This window comes from Hibiscus syriacus, unplaced genomic scaffold (assembly GCF_006381635.1).
Source record: "Hibiscus syriacus cultivar Baekdansim isolate YM2019G1 unplaced genomic scaffold, ASM638163v2 tig00111641_pilon, whole genome shotgun sequence".
Classification (NCBI taxonomy): domain Eukaryota; kingdom Viridiplantae; phylum Streptophyta; class Magnoliopsida; order Malvales; family Malvaceae; genus Hibiscus; species Hibiscus syriacus.
This window is the reverse complement of record NW_024063143.1, coordinates 137,414-151,145: the sequence shown is the minus strand read 5'-3', so window position 1 is coordinate 151,145 and position 13,732 is coordinate 137,414. Positions and strand designations below refer to the sequence as shown.

General features: G+C 36.1%; 1 protein-coding gene across 1 annotated transcript in view; it reads right to left on the bottom strand.

Moving 5' to 3' along the window:
- LOC120166661 overlaps nucleotides 1-6,582 on the bottom strand; it is a 33,476-nt gene extending 26,894 nt beyond the window's left edge. The window contains 6 exon segments of the mRNA XM_039175897.1: nucleotides 529-623; nucleotides 2,718-2,933; nucleotides 3,038-3,205; nucleotides 3,324-3,602; nucleotides 4,015-4,159; nucleotides 5,418-6,582. Of these exon segments, the coding sequence (XP_039031828.1) occupies nucleotides 529-623; nucleotides 2,718-2,933; nucleotides 3,038-3,205; nucleotides 3,324-3,602; nucleotides 4,015-4,159; nucleotides 5,418-6,337 (1,823 nt within the window). The 5' untranslated portion in view covers nucleotides 6,338-6,582.
- Between the last annotated feature and the right edge of the window lie 7,150 nt (nucleotides 6,583-13,732).

Here is a 13,732-nt window from a genome sequence, read left to right as displayed (position 1 = left end):
ATAGTTTCAACATCCATTTATAGTGCCAACCTTAATGTAAAAGATGCAAGTGGTAAATAGCAGTATCTTTAGCCAGACAGATGAAGTTACGTGTATCATATTTAAGATAAAAAGACAACCCTCTCAAAATCCAGTCAAGCATGCATCTCTGGAATTTATAGGATAAAAATGTCAGGTAAATGTTGAGTTCTTACTGTAGGAAAACATAAAATCAGAAATTTGCTTTATAACCACATCAAATACCATCACTAGCACCAAGACCAACCCCATAAAATTGGCTGCATAGTGCTCTAAGGCATCAAATAAATATAAAACCTTGCAAAAAAAAAAGAACAATTCCTGAACCAACCACAGCATTCACCACTATAGTACAATAAGTAAAAAAAAATTCTATTGTCAGGAATACCTCCATCATAGTCCAATATTCAGTGGATGGCCAATCAGAATTTCAATGTTAAATAAAGTTCTAGGGATTGCATATACCCGAGGGTGACACTACTATTAAATGAAACCACTCGGTATAAATACCTTTTCCAGGCCTCAAGAGTAGAAGCAATGGGCCGCATGCTAATCAATTCAATAGCATCTTGAAACTTTATGCTTGGAACAGCATCAAACAGTACCTACAGAAAAGAAATCTAGTTAAGAGAGAAATACCACATTAAAAGGAGAAAAGCACTGCTTACAGCTTTCAACAAGCAAAATTTCACGTAAATGCCTCTATAACAACAATCTTTCACATGTGAGCAATACTGATAGAAGCAGGATTTCTAAGGAAGGAAATGATGAGGAACAGACAAAAGTTTTTATTAGACATAGCAGTGAAGAATCTTGATACTATTACAACCGAGAATCTAGAAAATCCAAAGTAATATTAATCATGCCTCAAAAAAAACTCATAGGATATTTATAATAGATATTCTGGACTATTATTAGCTGGAAAGCAAAACTAAGGTCCTATAAAATAGGGGATAATAGAAATATGGCAGAACTGATAGTTATGGGAACATGGAGGATAGCTAAGGTGGCACTTGTAAATCGTAACTCCTCATTAGCATCATGTAGATCATGGGAATTGTGTAGGCCAAGTAATTGAGACTTTGCTGGGTAGTCAGTAGTGGAACCGTATCAATACTTGTAGGAATTATAGAAATATATGAGTTGTTACCATCCCTTCAGTTAAGGAATTCTGTAAATATTTTTTTTTTTTTACAATCCCTTATTTTAAGGGATCATATCTCCTAGGATTAGTATCTTTTCTAATTTAGAGTTTCCTAATTTAGAGATATAATTTGTATATATAAAGATGCAATATGTCCTGTTGAATTAATAAGAAAATACAGAGAATTACTCTGATTTCTACAACACTTCCCCCATGAAAACTTACTTGTCCTCAAGGCAAAATGAAAGATTTGTATTATATCTTCTTTGTCACTGTTTATAAGCTCCAGTGATAAACTGAATTAATAATTTAAGAGGTTAGCTCTTTATTCATCCAATATAAGCTCATTTGCACTTAAAAATGGGAGAGAGAGTAGGGGAGAGAACTTTAGAGTATTCGAAAAGTCATGTTTCATCCGGAGGGGTATGGACTGCGTTTGTGGACAATCTGAGCCGGAGAGTGTCAAGGTGGGTGTTAAGGAAGCTGTTTCAGCATCATGGGACGGTCATTCGTGTCTTCATCCCGAGAGTGGTGGAGAAACCAAAATATAAAGTTTCTACTTTTGTCTTTGTTCAGTTCGAAAACAAGAAGAGCCTGAGTAATGCTATTGTGAAAGTTAACGGTTCGCTGAGAAGTTTCAGTGGGGGGTGGCGAAATACCAGAATCCTCAGAGAAGTGTAGCCACTGAAGGTTTAAAGCAGTCTGGGAAGATTCAGTCAAACGGTATTGCAGAGGTGCAGAACAAGGTTGGGAAAGTGCTTGCGAATAGTATAAGAGATGACAGATCGTATAAAGAAGTTCTGGTGAATAGAAAACTATGCCAAGATAAAGCATTTTACTCTTAAATTCAACATGAAAGATTTGCCAACTAGACGGGCCAAGATATATTTTCGAACAAAAAAAAACCCTGAAAAACATCTTGAAAATAATTTTCTATAACTCTACGTGTAGTTCTACCATAAGATAAAATCTAATTATCATGTTGTAAGAATCTAAACTGTCATTAGAATCATTCAAATCTTACACTTGGCTAATAACTTGTATGCACCTGTAATGTAGTTGTATATTTTTTCTTAAACATATCCTTTTCTTTTGAGGTTGATGGATATTCTATGGAACTTGTTTGGTCTAGGTTGCATAATTATTATGAATGAGGCAAAACTATGCAACCTAGACCAAACAAGTTCCATGGAATATCCATCAACCTTAAAAGAAAAGTATATGTTTAAGAAAAAATATACAACTACTTACAGGTGCGTATAGGTTATTAGCCAAGTGTAAGATTTGAATGATTCTAATGACTGTTTAGATTCTTACAACATGATAATTAGATTTTATCTGATGGTAGAACTGCACGTAGAGTTATAGAAAATTATGGTCAAGATGTTTTTTAGGGTTTTTTGTTTTTGTTTGAAAAAATATCTTGGCCCGTCTAGTTGGCAAAGCTTTCATGTTGCATTTAAAGCATAAAATGCTTTATATTGTATCAGATACAACATTACTGTTCATAGTATTATGAATAAAATTGTACTCAAAAGTGGTTATGGAGCCTTACCCGGAGAGGAGTTTGAACGGAAAGCCTTTCCAACACAAAATTTTCAACGAACGTGTCTAACTTAGCATCTTCACTTCCATATACTATGTTTTCATATCCAGACAATCGTAATGAGAATTTTGAACTCCACGGTTGACCAGAATTGACACAAGCAACAAAAGATGCAATATCAAGGTTATAACATAATTGATCACAGAGATGTTCCACACAAGATACCTGTCAATAATATAAATTATAAAATTTTTATTTCTTATCTTTAGAATATTCAACTATTACAATATTCAACTATTACATCATGAAAGTTCAGAAACATGAATTACCTCATCTGATCGGTTTCCATAGAGAGGATATTCTTCCATCTGAAACGCATGTGATTTACTTATCCAAAGAAATTGCATTAAGTTCCGCCTCAAAATTGTTTTACCAGATAGCAAATCCCAGCCCATAGTAGCTATTAGGGGCCGAAGGCGAGGGAACAATACAAGAACCTAACCATATTTTTTAAAAGATGCATATAAGATTGACAAAGAAAGAGACCAACACAAAAAAAATGCCTGATGTATTTTGGGTCAATGCATTAACTTGAACATAAAATAAGAAACTTACACTAGTTGCTTCTTCAATGTTCTCCTTTTTTATGGCAGACAAAGCTGTATTCATCACACACTCTAGTACATGTAACCCAGAAATGCGAGCATAATGGAACAAATCTCTCATGCAAGAACTTGATGCCATATTCAAGAGCCAATGATTGCCATTTAAATCTGCATTAGGTTTCAATTCCACTAAATACTTTTGAAAATGCCCAAGAGGTGGTGGAATTTGGTTGTTATCAAGAGATCTACACATCTCAATCTCTTCAACAAGCAACTCTTCATGAATAACCTGCAAGAAAGCACGGTAAAATACAAGGTGTGAGTACGGGAAGGATTTAACTAATAGAATTAGATCTTTTTACTAGAACAACATTTACTTGTATTTGAAAGTTCAGTTAGTTTTAGCTTGACATTGACATCACAACAACAACCCCCCCAAAAGAAAAAAAAAATGAAATGCAATTACCAATTCTCAGGTTCTCAAGGCTTTTATTTAGTTAAGTAGTGAGAGCTACAATTGTCACCAAACATGATGGTATGAAACTATCGAAACTATCATATTCAACCAGATTAAGGAATCTCCCAAACAGACCTCAAATTAAGCAAGCTAGCATGGTTTGTACTAAGAATTATAGGCAATATACTAGGATGTCACCAGTATGGAATGTGGGGAACCATTAGAAGATAAAAGAAGGTAATACTTGAATTATTTGAACAAGATGCCTGCAATTTGATGACAGAGCTTCTTCATAAATCCGTAACAATTTTTCTTCTTGGGAACGCCTGGACTCTCCAAATATTTCCATTTCTGATAAAACCCTCTTGAGTAGATCTTTTAAGAGTGACCTATTAGAAATATCAAAGGAATGTAAATTAAAAAACTAAGAAGGATGACTGAAATTATGCCAATGCCACATGTCTGTGAAACCAGAAAATAAATGAATCTAGGGAACTACACGTAGAATCTACAAGAGAATGAATTAATGTCAAATACAGTCATTCCAATACGAGAGAATGAATGAATGACAAATACAGTCATTCAAATCACCGAAGAGATCTAGGGAATAGAACTATTGAGCAGATAAAGCACACAAGGTTAAGTTGTCAATAAATTGTCAGTAAAACCTTCATGAAATACTTCCAGGAAAAAAATTATTGAAGAACTCTAAGAAAATGTTTGCAATAGTATACAAAAGAATGCTTAAAAACATCTATAATTCCACTAAAAAAAAGATGAAACTCTACGTGGTATCTGCTCTGCCACAATGTATTCTTTTAATTATATAAGAATGTATTTCTCTGGCATCTAACAATCTTCAGCATGTATAAAATGGTTCTAGGACATCCAGGAGTAGTCACTCTAAATGTACTGACTTGGTTTAACTCCAATTAAAACGAGACTTTTTTCTGAAAGTGTGATTTCATCATGGAATATACAACAAGAAGAAAACTGAATTTTTATTTAATTACATAGACAATAATTTTATATATGATTTTCTTCTTTACACCCTCACCCTCCTCCCCCTTTTCTAAGTCTGTTCTCTACCCTTTGAATCACCTTAATAGTAAACTAATCTCTGATGGAAGATGAAACAGCCCTTTGGTTGGTTAAGTTGGTATTTAGCTTCAACTCCTTTTTAAGAGCTACTGCCCATTTCCAAAGAAAATACCAGTGGAAAATTCCTTGGGTAGCTCGCTTAGGACATCTTAAAAATTAAAATAGCATACCATCCTTTATACAAGATGCTAAAACCAAATTCCATAACTAAAAGCTGCAGATTAAACCAAGCCTGATAAGATTTAAAGTTGAGAAAGCATCTACAATATTTTTTTAAGGAGCGTTCAACACTGATCCTATCTATATAGTTGCGGCCAAGCAGAAAAAGAGTGAAGTTAATCAAGATCTAATCCAGACTGGATTACAACACTTTCTGAAACCAAAAGAAGTAGAAAAAAACACATACCTACCACAACCACAATTGGATAATTTGTTTTCTTTCCTATCTAATAATGACTAGATAAAATAAGCTAAGCATCTTGAAAGAGAAACATATTGCAATGAAATTGTAAATTTCAAACTCATTTTATCAATAAATGCACTTACCGATACACAACCTCCTCGACTCCATGATCAAGGTGAAGAAAACGAATATGAGAAACTGCTCCTTCAATATCCCCATCATTCTTAGATATCTTCATAGCATCCAGATGAGCCAACTGAACACTCTTTTGCATTAAACTAAGAACCCCCTTATGTTCCTCATCAAATGAATCCACTCTCACCTTCTCTCTTCGTACCATTATAGCCATCCCCAAACCAACATCGTCCAACCCTTTCAATTGCCTCTGAATATTCATGCATAAGGCATCGAAAAGATCTGCATAATCCATGATCACCTTCCTCAAACAAACCAATTTGTCTTCCTCAATCAAAACCTTCTCCAAGACAGCCTTATGCTCCTCTCCACCACCATCATCACGACCGTCCATGACTACATCCGGTCTCAACCTCCTCATTCCCAATTCCAAAAGCCTATCTAAAACCCTAACACAATCTCCCAATTCACCATTTCCCTCTTTCAAATCCTCACTTCTACCCAACAACTCTGGTTTCTCTTCCTCAAAACCCTCACTCTCACTTTCCTTCTCCTTTTCAATCTTATCCAAGTCAACATCTCTTCTGAGACTAGCCAATACCTTATCGATCAAAACTTGAACTAACAACAAAAATTCCGCACGTAGTCGCAATGTATCGGGATCGAAGCTCCATATCGATGTAGGATTATTAAATTGCAATAGTTCGAGAGTTGAAAGGTAGGTTAGTAGAGCTGGTGATGGACAAGAAGGTGACCAGGCAATGTTCTCGAACCGACCCGAGTTGGCAACGATCGTTTGAAGGATTGCTCGAGCAAGTTCAGGGTCTTTGGTTCGTAGAGCGAGAAGCGTGGCTCGTAACGGCTCGAATTGTGCTAGGTGTAGATGGTTCGCGACTAGGCGCGAGAGCAGTTCAGTTTCTTTGTCCATAGAAAATATGAAATGGAAACAAAGTATGTGTTTGGATTCTGGATATCTATTCCACTGAAATCTTGCGGTTGACGATGAGAACTTGATGCTGCATGAGTTGTATCTTTTCCTAGGATTGAGAATTCCGTGTTTTGATCCCGGGAAAACAGTTCAAGGAAGAAAACTGGACAGCAATCGAGATTTGGAAGAACTGATGTTTGAAGACAGCAAAAACGGGGGGACTCGATAAAATTCGGGTCAGGAAACTTCTCGTGCTTAACCCACGGGACAAAATTGATGGCGATGAGCTGTTCAGCCCAATGGTGCTACCTTAGAATTCGATTGTCCAAATCTTCATTCTCCAACCAAACCGATTATGGCCTGTTTGGCAAAAGAATGGATCTATGGAGCTTCTGAAATGAACCAAGGCCTCGTCAAGGTTATTTCAACATAATTTAACCAAGATAAAATAATTTCAGTGACCGAAAATGCCTTATAATATACGATGTTAACTAATTTTTTTTGGATTTACGAAAATGACCAATAAATTCGTAATGCGATCTCGAATTCGCAACCCGAACTCTAATTTCGCAACTCAGTTTCCAAATTCGCAACACTGAATTTTAAATTCGCAACTCGATTTCTGAATTCGCAACGCGAATTTTATTGTAGCAACTCGATTTTCGAATTCGCAACACGAATTTTAATTTCGCAACAGGTTTTAGTTTCGTAACACAAATGTTTTTGGTATATAACTACGCAGCAGCAGCAACTCATAACCTAAATCCTTAAATCGCAACTCATTCCATCTTCATCTATCACTCTTTCCGACGACATTCGTTCCTATATCCAACGACATCCTTCCCCATCTCTATTTTTTTTTACATCATTTTATTTCTATATAATTTTTCAATGATTTCTCTCCCAAATTATCAACTATCAACTTAATAAAGTTATGTTTTTCTCTAAGTTAGTGATGATATGTAGTTTATAGCTCGTTTGTTTAGTAAATTAATTTACAATTTGTAGAATGAAATCATCTAATGTTGATCATGTTTGGATAGATTTGTGTTTTGGAGGGTTATGGGATAATGTTCATGTGTTTTACAATATATGCCTTTACCCATGAATCTGTAACTAAAACTGTCATTAAAAAAGTTAACTTATGAAACTCTAATGTTACGTGTTGCAAAGAAATTGAATTTAGAGCCTCTAAGTGGATTTAAGATATCTTATCAGAGAAAAGGTAAAGTTTATTTGTTAACCGACTATGAAGATGTTGAACGATTCATTGCTTACATTAGTGTTTCGCAAGAAGATGATGTTACATTGTATGTTGTTAAACCTAGAAGTAGTGAAGTTGGGTCAGTAGTGGGTAGTAATCAACTAAGTTCTTCAACCCCAGTTTATGGTGCTCACAATGTACAACGTTGTTATCAACCTCAAAATTTAATGGTTCCACCACAATTTATCACCAAGAAAATTTTGTTTCACCACATTTCCAATATCAAACACAATATCAAAACCCGTAACCTTTTCCTAATCCAAATCATAATCAACTTTCAGCACCAAATTTCGATTTTCCTATTGATCAGTTAGATGATTATGAGCCAACAGAAAAAAATTGTGAGTACTAGTCAGTATTCGAAATTTGATCTTGGTCAATACCCGGACTTTGATCTTGGTCAATACTCGGATTTTGATGATGTTTCAGAAGAAGAAACATATCCTACGTGTAATGATTTTGATATTGGTCAATACCCGAATTTTTTATGATGAAACAGCCGTTGCCGAGGAAGATGTTGTTGATAATAATGAGGAGGAAGTTACGACTGTGAATGAACATGTTGAACATTCATTTTGTAATTCATATAATCTTGAAGAAGAAAAAGAAGAATAAGAAGTCCCCGAAGAAAAGAAAAAGAAGAAAATGCCACGGGAGTATAACTGGAATATGCCAGAATTACTTCAGATACCAAAAGAAGAGTTGGTAAAGATAGCAGTTGATTGTTACACAAAAGTTATTCATATCAAGAAAGATGATTGTTTTGATACAAAGGAAGACTTGAATATAACTTTGTATACGAAATGTGTGGAAGATGGCTATCAACTAAAAGTTAACAAATCAAGAAAAGATCGTTTCGAAACAAAGTGTATGATTGACAAAAATTGTACGTGGCGTATGATTGCAAAGAGGATAGAAGATTGCGAAATGTTTCAAGTTAGGAATTTTATTGATAAACATACATGTTCAAGAACCCAAGTTTTTCCTCACCATAGAAAGGCAAACAAAAATGTGTTGGGTGGTTTTTTGGCTGAGTTAATATTTTTGAATGGCAGCGTATATCAGGGACATGAAATTATGACTGACATGAATGCTCGGTTCAAGATTAGTATCTCATATTCTCAAGCTTTGAGAGCCAAATGTTATGCCTTGTAATTGTTAAGGGGGTCTCCAGAAGCATCGTTTGCCCAACTGTTGGCTTATTATCACAATTTAAAGCTGAAAAATCCTGGGTCGGTAACTCATATCAAAACAGATAGAGATGGACGCCTTGAGTTGCTGTTTATCGCCATTGGTGTTGCGGTTAGTAAATCAATATAATTTTGTTGACTCATTTTTGTTAGGTGCATGCATTTCACATTTAAATGATTATGTCTTGTGTATATTATTTTGTAAATTCGTTCGTTTATTACTTGCATGCGCCTAGTTATTATAGTTAACGAAGAACATTTGAAATGTCAATACCTTGGAGTAAACTTATTAGCAGTAGCCATGGATACTAACAATGGGATACTGCCAATAGCTTACGGGGTTGGCAAATCTGAAACCTCTAATTCATGGACATGGTTTATGGGGCATCTTAAGGATTGCATAGATCCTATTAGCAATCTGACAATCATATCCGATAGGGTAAACTCAATTGACAACGTTGTTAGAAGGTGTTTCCCATATGCCTTTCATGGACTTTGTGGTGTTCATTTGTATAGAAATCTAAAATCAAGGTCTACTTGTATAACAAATCACAAATGGACATACTGGAAGGCTGTAAAAAGCTTATCGGGAAGTGGATTTTAATAAGCATATAAATTGTTTAAGACGTATTTTACCTCAATGTGCTCAAACACTAGAAGATGCCGGGTTTGAAAGATGGTCAATAGTACATCAACTTGGAGCAAGATATGGTTGTATGACGTCTAATAGTGCAGAATCAATCAACGCTCTAAGTCGTCATTCCCGGAAATTACCCATTACTATGTTAATGGAGTTTTTTCGAGCCTCTATTCAACAGTTGTACTACAAGAAAAGAAACCATGCAGGTATTATTTCTTTAAATTTGTAACTTATCATATATTTTACTAAGTATTATTTATTTAAATTTACAGTAACATTGGAACGTCGTGTTACACCATGGACTGAAAAAAGATAACGAAACGTGTTATGAAGTCAACGTCATAGAGAGTTGAACCATGTTCAAACACTTTGTTTGAAGTATTAGATAATAACTTAAATGGGCTTGTCGATCTAAATGCAAAGACGTGTAGTTGTATGAAATGGCAAACATCTGGTTATACGTGTGACCATATTATAAAAGTTGCTCTTCATCTAAACGAAGATGATTTAAGCACATACGTTATGGATTGCTACACTACAGAAGTATATCGACAGACTTATGCCGAGATTGTCTACCCTATTCCACATCCTTCTGAGTGGGACATACCAGATGACTTACAAATAGTTTTGCCACCAGTCATGGACAGCAAGCTACCTGGCCGACCAAAAAATCACGATCGTATACCGTCTAAGGGTGAAGAGAAGAGGATATCGATATGTAGTTGGTGCAAGGAAAGTGGTCATACAAGGTTGACCTGTGGATCACCAGTGTCATCACAATCATCTTTTCCTCTACCAAAATATAGATCCTCATCAAAATCCAAAGCTCATATGGTGTCAAGAAAAAAGGAAATCAAAATCCCAATCATAACCGGCTTCACCCTTTGGGACTTATTAACTTAGGTGATTTTTAAATGCAAACGTTGTACTATGTGTATTTTATGTGTGAATGCATACATTTCAGTTAGACATTCATTAGTAACTTGAGTTTGAACATTGCTATGATCTGTTCAGTTGTTATCACTTATCAGGTTTTTTGTTGCAAAAGTCAAATTCGCAACGCGAAAGTCAAATTCGCGTTGCGATTCTTACGAAAGTCAAATTCGAAACGTGAAAATCGCAACGCGAAGTTGACTTTCGCGTTGCGAATTTGGCTTTCACGTTGCAAATTTGGCTTTCACGTTGCGAATTTGGCTTTCGCAACGCGAATTTGACTTTAGCAACCATCGCAACGCGAATTTGACTTTCGCGTTGCGAAAGTGTACATTCAACAGGTCTTTTTTGCCTTCAACATAATGCATATTGAAATTTAAAACAACAAATCAACTTTTACAAATCAATTAAACAAGCAAAAAATAAGAATTATTTACACATCAATTAAACAAATCAACTTTTACAAATCAATTAAACAAGCAAAAAATAATTCTTATTTCCTCATCAATTAAACAAATCAACTTTTACAAATACATCAATTTCACGCAGACAGTTGTTTATGCACAAATACATCAATTTCACGCAGCTCACTTCAGGATCAGGATTAACCTACAGAAACCAAACATTTGCTCAAACAACACTTTCTACACATCTAAAACCAACAAACAACAAATTATCTAGGTACTTAACCAAACATTTTCAAACCAACAAAGAGTATATATGTTAACAACACTTGCTCAAACTTACCAATTTGTGTTGTTTATGCACACTTTCAGCACGCGGATGCAAGTAGGCAGCGTCTCACATATTTCGCTCTAGCCATAAAATGTCAAAACCACAATCCTACTGCACCTCTATCTTTATCTGTGGGAGGTAGAAACTGTTTACTTCCTGTCGTCAAACGTTCCAAGCACATGCATACGAGATGACCACAATCCCCTCTGGCTCCCTACTTTTGTTGTGGCGCGGTCTCGTATATGATTATTGTAACTTTGAACTTCTTTAGCTTCTTGTTTCCAGAATTAGTCCAATAATCAATCTCATCCAAGTATATAGCCAAATGAGTGCTCCATCCCTTACAAATAATATCTCTCAAATCAGACAATGGTAAGTAATTCAACATGCTGTCATATACCATTGTCTTTAGGGATTGGAGCTAAAGCTCGACGAGAAGTCAATGACGACGCTCCAAAATAGTGATAAACACATGCAATCATAAATAATAATTCAATTGCGCACATCAAATTTTTATTTATGAACACCTTTAAAATATTTAAAAATAAATACTATCCTTATCGACCTCTCACCACGCAGGATAAAGTTTAGTTTTTCCATTACCCAACACATATGAAGTGTCTCTCTAATCCTTCAAGTGAGCTACGTGAAAAGACGTCGGCATAATAGTTCATCGCATATTTTTTATTTTCTTCAATTTCCTTATTATCAGAAGACGTGACACCCATGCATCAATATGATGTTTTATAAAAAAATTCATGTAGATAAAAATCAACTGCGGTCTTAGCCCAAAGGGTATTATCCAGAATTGTGTCCGGTAGTGTTCTCCTCTCCACTTCAGATACCAGAATGGTACTGACCGGTAACTCATATGAAAGCCAACTCTCATCCATCATGTCGGGCACGTGATGGGGTTTATCAATATGTCGACATATTATGCCATGTGAATCGGGCTCTCGAACGGTGGGAGGGACCTCTTGAACGATGACAGGGGCTTCTTGAACGGTGGGAGTGGCCTCTTGAATGATGATAGGGTCATCTTGAATGATAGGAGAGGCCTCTTGAACGATGACAGGTGCTTCGGGCTTCTTCTTACGGAGTCTTGGCACTATTGGGGTGAACAGATACGTAATGGCACGTGTACGACGTCTGATGCGTGAACCCCGTCGTGCAAGAAAAACCTGACGTAAAACATCTACCTTATCGGGCCGCTAAAAATAAATTAATACATAAATCAGTAAATAAACAAATAAATAATGCCAAAAAATGTTATTTGCATTTTTAGTATAGTATTAAACAAACTTACCTCATTACGTAGAGTATGAACCTCATTCTGTAACGATACAACAATCTCACGTAGACCGACTACCTCATCACGTAAAGTAGATACCTCATCACGTAAAGCACTATTGTCATCGCGTAAAACCTCTAGCTCACCACGTAAAGACCGTACCTCATCACGCCATGCATCATTGTCTTCACGTAAAGTACCGACCTCCTCACGCAAAGCATTGACCTCATCACGTAACTCCCCTAACTCATCCCGTGGAGGTGGAGAACAAGGAGATAAATGTCGTGGCATCTTTTTCGGTCGCCTATCATGAGGTGATGGTGGAGAAGAGGCTCGATGGTGTGATTGAATAAGTGATGGCTCTCGTTGTGGATGTGTATAATCGACTCGATCAGGTGATGGCTCTGGGTGAGGTGATGGCTCTCGAAGTGGGGGTTGTTCATCATCCGTGCCATCAAAAAACGTTTACTATCTTGCCACCAATCAGTGGCAAGCTCAGCCTCTGTGGGTGTCAGCCTCTGTAATGGATAGTTGGTCTCCTAACAATATAAAAGCTCAAACAAAGTTAAACGTCTACTAGTAATAGCTTGTTTATATATGGTAGTATTTGTGTTAACTTACATCATTCATCGTCGTATATGGTAGTAACTCTTCCCAATCCAACAGTCGGACCCTCCTCCAGGAAATAGCCCTAGGAATATCATTTGAATTTTTAATTGAATATGTCTGCATGTTGGGAAAAGCCTCAAATATCCGAATCTACAAACAATATAATACACAAACATTAGTAATTGTTAAATAATTAATTATAATTTTGGAAACATTATATAGAAATTCTTACCTTAAAGGCCCAAATAAAGCCTGCCAAAGTGTATTTGGAACCATGGCCACGCAAACTTTTTCAGTCCTTAAAGGCAGACGACAACTTTTTTCATGTAGCTTTCCATAGATATAAACCTCACGGAAACAGGTTCCATGCATTTATGTCATCTACCAATAACATTAGGTCATCAGAAATAGGTTATCTGACCTCTTTACCTAAAAAGCCGACATGCAAAAGTAATAAATGACATACTCGAACAACATCGAGGTCATTCATCCGAGTAAAGCCATCTTTAACAAATAATATCTTCAAGTCGTCGACGTGTAAACTCGGCTTCACCTTTGCCAGCTCAGGAAAAACCCGAGATAACCATGATGGGCGGACGATATGACTAGTGTACCGACCTACATCATCGTGTCTGAAGCGTAGACCAGTGATTAAGCAAAACTCATCCAGCCCAAAACAAGTATACGCCGGAGGAAAATGAAACCATATCTCTTCATCACCACATTGTATCCT